Below are 14027 nucleotides of genomic sequence, written 5' to 3'. Positions count from 1 at the left end.
ACATTCTCACGAGACCGTGGTGTGTGTTTTTTTTTTTTTTGTTTTTTTGTTTTTTTTTTAATTGCCCTGAGACCATGCTAGAATTATTGCCACCCCTAACAAATATTGCTCAGATTGCTGTCTTCGGTCATTTCTTTGAAAACGTAAGGTTTTGTACCCTTAAAATTTCTCTGTCTACCACTACGATGGAAAAAAATACGAGACCTATCTACATAAATGAGTCTGATGGCTGTTGACCGTGATTATTTTTATTGATGAGTGTTTTATATATTATGCATATATATATTATGCATATATATATATATGTATGTATGTATGTATATGTATGTATGTATATGTATATATAATTATATATAATTATGTATATATATATATATATATATATATATATTATGCATATATATAATTATGCATATATATATAATTATGTATATATATATTATGCATATATATTGTGTGTGTATATATATATATATATATATATATATATATATATATATATATATATATATATATATATATATATATATATATATGTGTATGTATATATATTATGCATATATATATATATGGAATGATATGAAATTAATAACAATTAAAATAAAAGAGGTGAGTGGGGCAGTACTTTCACATATATTTGTGCCACTTCATATTTAAACATTCTAAAATAAATATTCTGCATAATCCATATGGTTAAGTTCTGTCTCTCTCTCTATATATATATCTTATTGCCTGATATTAATTTTAGATACTATACATTTTTGCTCATGTCAAATTTTAAAATCTTTCATAGTTGAATAAATTCAATGAATCCCTATTTTTAAAGGGTGCAAATAACATGGGTTATAAATGAATTTGTATTATTCAGCCACCAGAGTGTTTTCAGCTGGTTGGTTTTTGTAGGAAGATGACAATAATTCACAACTTTCTACAAAAGTCAAACATCACTTGAGAGGCTAATGGTTGGAATATGCCAGTCTTGTAATGATTATGTATGCAGTATGGGGCGTTAAATGTCTGCAAAGATGAACAAACATGAAATAGAGAGCCAACCACAGGTCATGAAAATTGTTTACAAATATGAGATGGAGTGGGATAAACAGGCAAGACTTATTTATGCACTATGCGTCCTCAGTGCTATTCTCTTCCTATCTCCCTGTCTCCATCCCTCCACACCCCCCCCCTTCTCCAGGAGCCCTCTGATCTCTGTCCTCGCTCTGTTTTCTGTCCAATGTCCTCTGTTCTTTCTCCTCTCCGGTGTTGGCAAGCTGATGTTAAGGCCTGGGAATGGGGAAACACCCGATGATTGTTTGCACACAATCACTCCCGTTTATTGCGGAGAGGGAACTCCTGACCTTCACTCTGTGGAATCTTACAGTTTTCTATCTTTACTTTTCACTAAAGACAAGGTAAGTGCAACTTAGAAATTGCTAAATTACTGTAATATTTAAATAATAACTTCTGCTTTGTTTAGTTGGGTTGTTGTTTTTTTTTTTTTTAACTTAGTGACAGTATATCTGTGTCTCAGGATCTTTTCTAGTGTTTTGCTGTAGGATTTTCATCTTTGCCTTACTGGTTAATAAGCTATGAAGTCATTAACACTTAAACCACAAAAGTTGGTATACCATGAATATGTCATATGAATAGTGTGGTCATATGAATATATCATATGAATAGTGTGGTCATATGTTATGAATATGTTATATGAATAGTGTGGTCATATGTTATGAATATGTTATATGAATAGTGTGGTCATATGTTATGAATATGTTATATGAATAGTGTGGTCATATGTTATGAATATGTTATATGAATAGTGTGTTTAACAGAACTTTAGTAACTGGTTATTTAATTGCACCATGGAACATTTCTGTTGTTATCTGATTCTGGGATGGTTTTATTTACAGTGTTGCTGATAATATTGTAGAGACATAAAGTGTCTTAGAGGTTTAGCATTTATTCACAGTTTTAGTTTTGCTCCTGTTAGCAACTTGGTTTTATAAACAGGAATTAGAAATGTAATGCCTTGTTTTTGTTGTTTTTTGTGAGCAACTTCTCATTGGAATAGATTTTTGATTCTGTGTTAAAACCTTTTAAATTAGTATTATTGTGTAAACTTTAACGAAATGGGATATTCATTCAAACAAAATGTAATGTAGCTGTTGTAGTCTTCATTTTACCAAGAAGGGAAAAAAATTTAATAACAGCTTTAGTAATTTTTAGGAAATTGTTCTTGATCTCGACTCTGCTCTCAAAGCTGCTTCAGTGCAATCCCATTCTGCTAATATTATCGAACCTGTTTTTGATCTCATTTACAATATTTTGCATGTTTTCAGCTAATGTTCTGTCTGAAGCAGATTCTTGCACACACACACACACACACACACATATATATATGTATATATATATATATGTGTGTATATATATATATATATATATATATATATATATATATATATATATATATATATAACATATTCTGCATGGCTGATTTGCCTGATTACAGAATGCCATCATCCAGTGCATAAAATACTTTTTCTGTTACACCTATTCATACATTTATATATAAATATATACATTTATTTATATATCTAATGTGTCTACAAGCTTGCTGGGCAGCTGCACATTGAATCTTGTTATACAGATGCAAATACGTTAAAGTTATTCGTGTTTGTATTCGTACTCTCTTCCTGGTTGCATGATACAGGCTACATGATGTGGGCTAGTTGCTATAACGCTGAATGTCCTGCTGTACATCAGGGTCCTGTCAGCAATCTGTAGAACACTGTGTTTACACAGACCTCCGCCAGGGGCTTTGTTACTATGGCGTCATTTGTTGTGCTCTGATATGTTATGCTTATGATACTCTGTCTCATGTCTGGTTTGCACCAACACCTCTCAACATGGTGGTGTTTAGCCATTTGTTTTGGCTGCTGTGCTCCACAGGTTTCAGTAATCAAGGCCGAATGTACAGAAGAGAGTAAGAGAAGCACCTTCTGTAATGGATGAGGATAAGACTGCCACCTGGGATGACAGAGCAGTGCCGTAGGTAACCTTTTTAGGTTTGTAGACTTTACAGGCAGCATAGGCAGACAGCAAACTTAACCTTTCATTCCCCTGTTTCTGGTTTCATCCTGACATTGTTAGGCAGAACAGACAGCAATTAACAAGCACATTTCCGTTGCAGTTAGTTGATGTGGACCTGACGAGACGTCCCCGGTGCTCCTGAATTAACACTCTGAACCTCCTGGTCAAATCCCTGGAGGAGGCTGATGAACCATGCGCTGCTCGACGCTGCTGACGATCCTGGCAGCTGTGCTGCTGTATCTGGTGATAGGAGCATTGGTGTTCGGCTGGTTGGAGGCTTCCAAAGAGAAACAGGCTTATGAAAAGCTGCATGAATCTCGGCGCTTTTTCCTGAACACGCACAACTGTGTTCAAGAGAGCAGTCTTAGCGATTTCACTCAGGTACATTTCTGTGCTCTGTTTAACATCAACATCGTACAGCATCAGATACATATTCCAGCCATTAACCTGAGTTTATAAATAAATATATAAAAGCACACACAATTATTGACCTAAATATAACATAAGTAATAAATTACATGCAGCGGTTTTCAAACATCTCTCAACCAGGGATCGATTATCACTTTATTATAATGAGCACTACACTGATACTGGGTAGGGCTTCTCTTTGCTCTCAAAACAGCCTCAGTTCTTCATGGCATGGATTCTACAAAATATTGGAAACCTTCCTTTGAGACTCTAGTCTGTGCCAAGACGATTGCATCACACAATTCCAGCAGATTTTTCAGGTGCACTTTCATGCTGAGGCTCTCACGTTCTTCCACATCCCAAAGGTGTTCTATTAGATTCAGATTCAGTTCCTGGAAAGGTGAGTGAAGAACACTGAACTCACTCTTTGTTCATGAAAACAGTTTGAAATAGCTTTTTGAATATTGGGGTTATAGATGGATGGTCAGCACCAAATACTCAGTTGTGGTATTCAATTGATGATTGATTGGTATTATCGGGCCCAAAGTGTCCAAGGAAAACATTCACATCATTACACCACCTCCACCAGCTTGGACTGTTTACCCAAGGCAGGCCGGGGCAATGGATTCATGCTGTTGGTGCCAAATTCTGACCCTATATCTGTGTGCCTCAGAGAAATCAAGATTTGTCGGACTAGACTACATTTTTCCAGCCTTTAACTGTCCAGTTTTGGTGAGCCTGTGCCCACTATAGCCTCAGCTTTCTGTCCTTGATTGACAGAAATGGAAGGTTTTCTGCTATTGTTAGCCCATCCACCCATCCAAGATGCTTTTGGGCTCACCACAATTGTACATGTCTGACTTACTGTAGCCTTTCTATCAGTTCGAACCAGGCCATTGACCTTTCTCATCAGCAAGACGTTTCTCTGCTCTCTGGATTTATGGACCATTCTGAGTAAACTCTAGAGACTGTTGTGTCAGAAAATCCCAGTAAATCAGACGTTATAGAACTGCTCAAGCCTGTCTGGCACCAACAGTCATGCTACAGTGAAAATCACTGAGATCATTTTCCCCCATTCTGATGGCTACCCAAAGTTGCTGGCCAGAATCTGCATTATTTTATGCATTGCACTGCTGCCACACAAATGGCTGGTTAGATAATTGCACAAATTTGTCGGTGTACAGTTGTTTCTAACAGAGTGTTTGATTAGTGTATTTCCAAGCTGATATTATCTGTTAGATTTACTTTTTAGGGACTTGATTTAGAAACTTGCTAACAGTGACCAGTTAAACTGACCTATGCATATAATAACTATACCTGATATTTACTACCAGAAATCAATAGAGCTGTCTTTCATGGGTAGGTAATTACCATCTGAATAAAATGAGATTAAGCACTAGGATCCATTAGGAACAACACATTCAATTAAACTATCCTTACAGACCACCAGGAACACATTACAATCCATTTGGCACTACTACAAATCTCTAACAGTTCTAATAATTCTATTTCTACAGGTACAGCATACCAGTAGTAGCTGATTATTTCCAATGCCATCACTACATTAAATGCATTCTTCTTCTTCTTCTTCTCATTATTATTATTATTATTATTATTATTATTATTATTATTATTTCTGTGTTGGTTAGAAAGAACCAACATTCTGTTTTGCTTAATAAGCTTATTATTATTAATATTATTATTATTATTAATATTATTATTATTATTATTATTATTATTATTATTATTCCTGTGTTGGTTAGAAAGAACCAACATTCTGTTTTGCTTAATAAGCTTATTATTATTATTATTAATATTATTGTTATTATTAATAATAATAATATCATTATTATTATTATTATTAGTAGTAGTAGTAGTAGTATTAAGACACGACTAGATTTAATATGTGCTGGATTTAAGAAACATAGCTGTAGAAACAGCTTCCTTCCATACCTTCTTTAGTGATTTTGATGTTTCTGTCATAAAATTTCAGTAGTTCTGTGTGTCGGTTTTGGTACTAATTAAATAATATTAAAGATAGCTTGTTTCTTCTTCAGAAAATGTACAATTCCTGTATTTATACATTTAGGACAGTTTCTGAATAGACAATTATTTTTTTAGACAGTCATATCCGATTAGCAAGTGTAAGCTTGCCTATTTGCCTACCTTAACTAGCTAAGGTAGAGTTTGTTGTACAATTAGCAACTGACAGTTGACAGATAAGCAGAAATTGTCTGTTAAATAATAAAAATCTACTCCCGTGAAATGATGTTTTAACTAGCATGATCTGTGGCTATACATAATAAGCTAGTAAAGCATCTGTGGCATCCATAGTAGAGAAGTATCAAGGTTGAATGGTTTGGAAACATGAAAAAAACGCAACTACAATAATGTAGGCTACTTTGCATTTATACAAACAAAATGAACACAAACTTGTAGATCCTCTATCACCACCACCACCAGTGTAACCTCTGAACTATTAATCTCTGCAGACAGTAGTTACTGCGATTGAAGCTGGTGTGGATACCAGAAGCACTAATTTCACCAGCAGATGGGATCTAGCCAATGCTTTCTTCTTCTGTGGGACCATCATCACCACCATTGGTGAGTGTGTCACAGTTTTTCTTCTCTAATGAACGTTGCTGGTCATGGCTATATTCAATTCTTTTGAAAGTGTTCATTATTATTCTTTTGAAAGTTTCTGCTTAATGTTGCATCGTAATCTGTGGTCTTCTCTCTGCAGGTTTTGGAAACCTTTCCCCGAAGACAGAGGCAGGCCAGCTGTTTTGTATATTCTATGCACTGGTGGGGATCCCCATGTTTGGCATCCTGTTAGCTGGAGTCGGAGATCATTTGGGCACTATGCTCAGGAGGGCAATTGCAAAGATAGAGGCTCTGTTCCGGGTGAGTGCTTTATAATTACTTCTAACTCGATTCTTTAATTGGTCACATTTTAGAGGTTACTTTTTTATCAGATTAGAAGGCAGTTAATGTAACAATGCAGGCTATAAGGCTGCAAACAAGATTACTACTAATAAGATCCAGAGCCAGAAACCAGAAAGGTTTTTGCTAGATGATATTGATGATCCTCCAAGAATAAGTGGCTAAATATCTTCAAGTGCGTATAGCAAGCCCAAGCACTTTGTCTTCCTGCTAGATTTGACACCTAATTTTGTCTGGATTTCAAGCTATATTATGTAATAATGTTTAATTCTTATTAACAAAAGCAGAAGAAGGTGAAACACACCAGCGTACGGATCATATCTGCAGTGTTCTCCATTCTGATTGGCTGCTTGATCTTCATTGCCTTACCCACCGTGGTATTTCAGGAAGTGGAAAACTGGACACTTCTGGAGGCAGGATACTTTGTAGTAATCACACTGACAACTGTGGGATTTGGTGACTATGTAGCAGGTACACAGTTACCTTCTTAATTCTTTTACAAGGCAGGAAATTACATTTACTTATGGGTTTGCAGGAAATCTTGTGGTTATCTTCCTCTGCCATGGATAACATTCTGTAATTTAGCTAATTCCCCTGGTGATTTGTGGAAGAGGTTAATTACAGTGAAGCTTTAACAAGCCAATTAAGCTGGCCTCAGTGAATAATGTTTATATCCATGGATATACATCCGGATATTCTTTTCTCCAGTGACTTAGCCTTGAGACGAGGTCCAAATATTTTGGCTAGCTGTCTAAACAGTTAGTTTTACTGGAAATTCGACTGCAATACTAAAAGGGATTTGTAATCTGAAAGCCAGACCCAAGATTCATTTATCTTATCTTAGAGAACCGGAAAAATGACAATCCTATCTACAAGCCCCTGGTGTGGTTATGGATCGTGTTTGGCTTGGCCTACTTTGCCTCCATCCTCACTATGATAGGCAACTGGCTCCGAATGCTCTCCAAGAAAACCAGGGCAGAGGTGGGTGTGAATGTGTTCGAAATTTGCAAAGAGCAGTCCCGTGTGTGTATTCCTGTAGCACCAGTAAACTGCATTCACTATGCTTTTTCAATCTGATAGTAAATACATACACATACACACATAAGCTGCTCATTTCAGTCTCTGTCTTATTTGCAGCTGAGCTTACATGAATCATTTATATGAACTTGTACACTGTGTATATTTCAAAAGCTGCATGCCGTACTAAATAAATTCCTACATTTCTCTGGAACCTATGCACCTTTACATTTGTATTTTCTTAAGATGGAGGAGCTACGAGCACATGCTACAGATTGGACCCAGAATATCCAGAACATGTCTATGGACTTTCGCATCCCTGTCCCTTTGGACCTTAATGATCCTTTCCAGCTCCAGCGAAGGCGTAGAAGGAAACGCCGGCGTGGCGCGCACCATCGACACCCAAAGCTCACTGTGGACGGACTTCCTCATGGAGTTTCTCTGGAGGCTAATTCCATTAGGGAAAATGGCCATCTGTTTGTGAACTTGCCTGATTCCCGGTATAACAGTGCATCAGACACCAGGTTAGCAGGCAGATCTCAAATGTTTTCTTTAATTTATACAGTTTTTACACTTTTTAACCCCAGTTTTGGTTCAATTCTGCTTAATCACAATATAATATGTGATGTGCTGGCTTTGTCTAGATTACATACGAATTATGAGATGAGACCTGGATCTTGCTTAACATCAGGACAAAGCTCAAGGCCTATGTCACACTCTGAATTGAGGTCTGATTCCAAGCCTGGTTCCGGATCCACGTCCGGATCCACGTCCAGATCGGTATCAGGATCGGACTCCATATCTGAGACACCATCGGACTCCTGGTCCCAGTCAGAGTGGAACTCGCAGGGGTCTGGGTCAGGAGATGAGCCTGAGAGAAAGCAGGAAAGTGAAAATGATAATGCCGATGCGAGTCTTCCACCTCCTTCTCCTACTCCTTCTTCTGCTGCTGGACCCTCTCTCTTGGACTTCTTTGGTGAGAACTTGGCCTACATCGACGAGTCGTCGGACACACTAAGTGACCGCGTCAAAGTGTCTGGGGCTGGTTCAAACCGGCCTCGCAGGCCCAAGAAAAGAAGCATGAGAAGGCAACTTCCATCTATGAGTCCGTTAGGACTACAGAGAGCATACAGCAGTGAACTTCATCCACCATCATATCCACCAACACCTCCACCACTAAAAGACTGAAGACATTAATCTCTGCAGGAAATGTGAAACTTGAGGTTTTCACTTCAGTCTTAGCATAGCATACAGAAATGTGTGGGTTGCCACTAAATAATCATTTACAAAGAAACAGTGCTTTCAAGGGAATTCCCTGCCCCTCTTGCTGGTCTGAAACAGAAAAAGATGTTAACAAGCGTATATATTTTATACTTTTTCAGTATTTGAATTGCAGAAATATTTTAGGGGTTGTGGTCGATTATGATGGCTGATGATTTGGGAATATAACTATTATACATGTCCCCATTACATAGCCTATACATTTAACAAAGCCTGCAAAAAAGGTTAAATCTAGAACCCTTAAAAGGACTTCATTTGTCCCTCTGGGGAAAGCCTCCCATGTAGATCCATATAAGTGAGTGTTTCCTGTTCAGAAAAGAGATCCAAGCTAGACTCTTTTTGGAACTTAAAAATACCTTAAAGAAACTTTGCATGATTTTTTTTTTCAAAAGAGTGCAGTAATGTTCAGCTTGTTTATTTGGTCCCCAAAGATCATTTAATTGCTCTGGAAATGTCTTCTTCACCAAGACAGTAGACTAAAATAAGTCATATCCTGGAATGCATCAGAAATATCCGTATGCAGAAATAAACAAAACCCACATAAACCAGTTTGCTATTGCTCCAATAACCTGTATTTGTGCTGTAATTGTATTAATATCGTATTTATTAGGGCAGTGTAGTTACATATTAAAATAATCCCCAGGATGCTAAACTTAGATTTACTTTTTCCGTTTGTTAACTTTATGAACTGCGTATTTCACAGATTCATGTGGGTTATATTTATTTTTCCTTTATAAGGACTTTTCTTTTTAAGCTACAGTAATCAGTAATAGACATCTAAATAATTTTTTATCATGCATTAATGTACACGATTAGGAGAAATCAAACCAGGTGTTAGGGGGTTGCTTTACAAACGATATGCACACAGACTTGTCACTAATATTGACGCATGCCTTTGTCTTCGGCAAATATCGAAAGGGTCTGAAGTACAACATTCCCAGTTTGTAATCATCCCTTATTAGTGAAGTAATCTGCATACTGGGTGATATGTGGCTATAATATACTGACTACATTCCTACATCAAAACTAAAAAGGCCAAAAAGGCTTACATGGCACACAAGTTGAGCTTTTCACATTATTTGACTTGTCTAGGAATTCTCCACTAGTTCAGAACAAGTTCATTTTCCATGCTTTTAACAGTAACAGTAAATGTTATTGTGAAATCTAGTAGATTCAGAAAGTGTCTCTCTCTCACAGTGGTCCAGTGAGGTTGCCTTAGAATGATAGAATGAAAACACAGCCACAGAAACACACTTGCATTTACATAACTCATATAAACTCCACAGTTTTTTTATTAATCATTCCTACACTTATTTTTAAACACCTTAATTTGTAAAAGTATTTTATTTTATTACATACAGGTTTTTATGATCATTTCTGTGAGTGTTTTAAATATATAATATATTGTCAAGTATTTATCTTTTGATTTGTTTTTTATGTTTTTGCCCAATCTGCAGTTCTTGACGAACGAGCAGAAGGTCTGAACTTTTCACAAATGTTTACTAAAATTGATAATATTTGATTAGATTAGATAGACTCTCCTAATGTGTATGAATCTAATGCCATTAACTCTAGCTGCTGGATATTTTTTTTCTTTTAAGAGAAGATCAGACATGACGTGAACCACAGATGAAAATATGGCGCCCTCTTCTGGCTGTCTGATAGTTTAATTCAACCGCCCCCCCCCCCCCCCAACGTTTCATATTTTGCTTTGATTTTGACATCAACTGAGGACAAGTCATTTGGTAGAGATTTGTTCCTGCTTAAGTGACACAAATATGCAGATGTTTATTCTATAGTTGGAGCACTGGCTCTTAAGACAGACACACACACACACACACAGAAACCATATTCTCAACATAACATTTCCTTTCCCAAAATAGCCAGCCATACATCTAAACCTCAGTTTAAAAAAAAAATATACACAAAACCTGGTATAAAGACAAACATGTTTATGGGAAAGTCCAAACAATTGTATAGGCAATTGCCCGGTGCAGGACAGGTTTAAATGCTCAGGGTGGCAGATGAGAATGAGAGAGAAAAATGTTACAGGCCAGCGAGAGACAGCTCTTGGAATGACTTTTGTAAGGGCCCTGGCAAACCAGGCTGCGGGGATAAGTGCTGGGTGCGCATAGTGAAGGGGGTATTTAGAGCCAAGAGGACAAACACATGATGGTAGTTTAGTGAGGAGTCTCACCACAGGGCCGGCAAAGCTTCCCTAATTTCTACCTCTGAGGGCCTGCAGCTCAGCCCCACCTAACACTGCCTCTCTACACCCACAGCATTGATGTCTGCATCTAGACACCCTTTTTTGTTCTATCTTGCCCAGAGAATCAATCTTAACCTGCTCTTTATTTTATATATGCTGTCCAAGAGGGTCTAGAGACGGTAAACATTTAACTTTTATATCATTTAGAAGTTAATCCAGACAAAGGATTCTTTTTTTCTTCTTCCTATAAACCAAATGTAAGCTAGCTAAGCTTAAAAATAATGTGTAAAATGGTGTTGAAATAATAAATATAATAAATATTAAATAACTTAAGATTCTAGTTTTAATATCATTTTAAAGGCAAAAATGTGAAGAGACACATACTGTGCTTTAGCATCTGTTCGAATAAATGAAGCAGCTATACGATACAAATCAATTAAAAAATAAAATTCCAGGAGTACATATGCAGGCTTAGCTTCTGTAAAACTGCAGGGCAGACTGTAGAATGAGGAATGTGGCTGACTCCTACACAGCATTCTGAGGTCTTCGTTTTATTTTATGAGTTAACTCTTTCATAGAGCTCATCCCAGAACTATCTTTAGGGAGTCAAACCTGTGGACAAGCCCTTAAAAAAAACAAAAACAAAGATACAACAGACAGAAATATCTGATCTAATATACTTTTGTGTATGTCATATTTCCTAGAACTATTTATATCTTTGCTAGTTTGTCTGGTTTTTGTTTGTATCCTCAGGAAACGTCTGAAAAAATGTCTTCTATGCCTAAAGGGTAAAATTCAGCAACACGGTTACAAAATATTTTCTGAGTATACTTGGTTGAGAACACATTACTGAGGTAAAAAATGATACTCAGATACCCTGGGATTCCCAGCCTAGCTGAACAAACTTCATTCTTCTTTCATTAGAATTCACTTGGTCTAATGCACAATATTAAAATGAACATCTCAGGTATCTTATTTCTTTAAAAAAAAAAAGAGAGAAGATTTTGCTCCACAATTCGTGTCTTTTAATGTTGCCTTCTGTAGCAAAACCGATCTAGCAAAATAATGTGTTACTTTTAGTACTGTATTCTAAGGAAGTGTAAGCCTAGGAACATTTTATGTTTTGCAAAAAGATGATCACAATTTCCTTCAGAAATATGTGTGGTCACAGTCAAATACTCTCTATTTAGTGTACCATGTATCAGTTTATTAAAACCTTTAAAAATAGCAACACTTGTGTAGTTTGTGGTTTTTCAAGCAGTCCTGGTGCTCGTGTCATGAGGATGAAAATAAATGCACTCAGAAACTTTAACTCCACACTGAACTGTAGCCTACGGAGTAAATACGTAGTAAATTATAATTAACTGTGAATTTATTCCTTGCCGCCCATATAGGCATGTCATTTCTAAAATGTCCAATCCAACCCAATTTGACTACACTTTCATTAAGTGTCCACAAAAAGCATATGAATATGACTTCCATCTGATCCAGGCCTGGCCTGGTTTATTTTGTGGTTTGGATAGCTTGTAGGAAGGAAGTAGGAAGGCGTGTATACAAAGACTCTCCATGGATTTTGATGGACAGGCTATGACATGTGAGCAGAAACCCCACCTAGCCTAAACCTGGAGCACCGTCTGAAATCCGAATCTCAAATTTAAAGAAATGATTTAGGACAAAATCAAACTTCCACTAACCTCAAAATAATCCAGGAGAATTGTGCTCAAATTTCACTTCTTAACATTTGCACTGAAGAGAAATTATTGGGGGAAAAAAAGGGTAAAAGAAGGTCAATATTTTTTCCCTTTCAGACAGGGTCCAAAGAAGAATCCCTTTAGTAAGATAAAAAAAAACATTTACTACCTGAAAAGCTCACAAAAATCCATTTTTACATGAAGCTTTTGAATCTAATGTTATTGTTATTGTTAATGTTATTGAACAGATTCATTCAATTAACAAACCAAAACCAGCACACAACGCATCATTTGGCTGAGTAGTCCCACCCATGCACTAGGAATTTCATTCAAGGTTAAATAAGAGCTGTGGCAACTTTTGGGTACTAAAAGTAAATCCCTCTGTAGTCCCTCAACCAAATACCCTCCACATTGTTCCATTACCACAGCGAGCCTGCTGGATTTCACATGTACACCACCAGTCAAAAGTTTGGACACACCTTTTAATTCAATGTTTTTTGTTTAGGGATTTATTTTCTACATTCTAGAACAATACTGGAGATTTCAAAACTATGAAATAACACACATGGACTTCAGTAATCCATATGTAATGACAACAAAAAACAGTCAGTTGTTATTTTAAGACACGAAGGTCAGGTGTTCTGGAATAGTTCTTGCAAGAACAGTATTGTCAAGTGCATTTGCAAAACCCATCAAGCACCATGATGAAACTGGCTCACATGAAGACCATCCCAGTAAAGCAAGACCAAAACTGACCTCTGCTGCAGAGGAGAAGTTCATTTAGAGTTACCAGCCTCAGAAATCACCAATTAACAGCACCTCAGATTAGAGCCGTTATGAAGGCTTTACAGAGCATCAGTAGCAGACATATCTCAATATCAACTGTTCAAACGACATTATCGTGTATTTCACCGCCTTCAGCATTGTTTTACAATGTAGAAAGAAATAAACATCAGGAAAGACCATGGGATTAGAAGGTGTGTCCAAACTTTTGACTGGTAGTGTAACATTTGTCCCAAATCTCCTTGGAATGATCTTACATTTCAGACAACCTTTAATTCAGCCATTTAATTTAAAACCCTCACCATCATGGTCTCACTCACCTTCATTGCTATGATCTTAAGAAATATATTATCTGTGAAGAGGTCTGGAAAGTGAGTATGTCTTTGGTGTGAGCATCAGAGAAAGTAGAATCCTTACTGCTCCAGATCGTCCATTGAATCCTCACTTTGTTTTCAAAATTCTAATTCTTCACTTCATGCTGATAACTGCAGTAAACAGATAATGATAATTACAGTGTGGCACTGCACTGTAACTTACCTTTTTACCACCAAACTGGAACAGGAGAACAGAATAAATTCATGTTTGTTATTAGAATATCGAGCTCGTCC

The 14027-nt window shown here is 36.7% G+C and overlaps 1 protein-coding gene across 5 annotated transcripts; it reads left to right on the top strand.

The window, feature by feature from the left end:
• The first annotated feature begins 763 nt into the window (after positions 1-763).
• kcnk4a (potassium channel, subfamily K, member 4a) lies at positions 764-11278 on the top strand. 5 transcript variants are annotated; one of them, XM_058398015.1, is made up of 9 exons: positions 764-1409; positions 2947-3049; positions 3188-3468; positions 5988-6099; positions 6239-6399; positions 6825-6909; positions 7283-7419; positions 7702-7979; positions 8100-11278. In XM_058398015.1, the coding sequence occupies exons 3-9, from the start codon at positions 3280-3282 to the stop codon at positions 8641-8643; spliced, it is 1506 nt and encodes a 501-aa protein (XP_058253998.1). In that variant the 5' UTR covers positions 764-1409; positions 2947-3049; positions 3188-3279; the 3' UTR covers positions 8644-11278. The 5 variants fall into 5 exon arrangements, with proteins under 5 accessions (XP_058253998.1, XP_058253997.1, XP_058253995.1 ...); XM_058398014.1 differs by having other exon boundaries at positions 766-1409; positions 6726-6909; XM_058398012.1 differs by having other exon boundaries at positions 768-1409; positions 2947-3045; positions 6723-6909.
• Positions 11279-14027: the final 2749 nt, after the last annotated feature.

This window comes from Hemibagrus wyckioides, linkage group LG08 (genome assembly GCF_019097595.1).
Source record: "Hemibagrus wyckioides isolate EC202008001 linkage group LG08, SWU_Hwy_1.0, whole genome shotgun sequence".
NCBI classification, from domain to species: Eukaryota; Metazoa; Chordata; class Actinopteri; order Siluriformes; family Bagridae; genus Hemibagrus; species Hemibagrus wyckioides.
The sequence above is the reverse complement of the archived record's forward strand: the minus strand, read 5'-3'. Positions and strand labels throughout refer to the sequence as shown.

Bases quoted from the DNA above. Each gene is read 5' to 3' on its own strand.
- kcnk4a (XM_058398012.1), top strand. From the start codon at position 3,280: ATGCGCTGCTCGACGCTGCTGACGATCCTGGCAGCTGTGCTGCTGTAT. The intron at 3,469-5,987 runs GTACATTTCTGT...TAATCTCTGCAG, and splicing joins GTCTTAGCGATTTCACTCAG to ACAGTAGTTACTGCGATTGA. The intron at 7,420-7,701 runs GTGGGTGTGAAT...TATTTTCTTAAG, and splicing joins CCAAGAAAACCAGGGCAGAG to ATGGAGGAGCTACGAGCACA.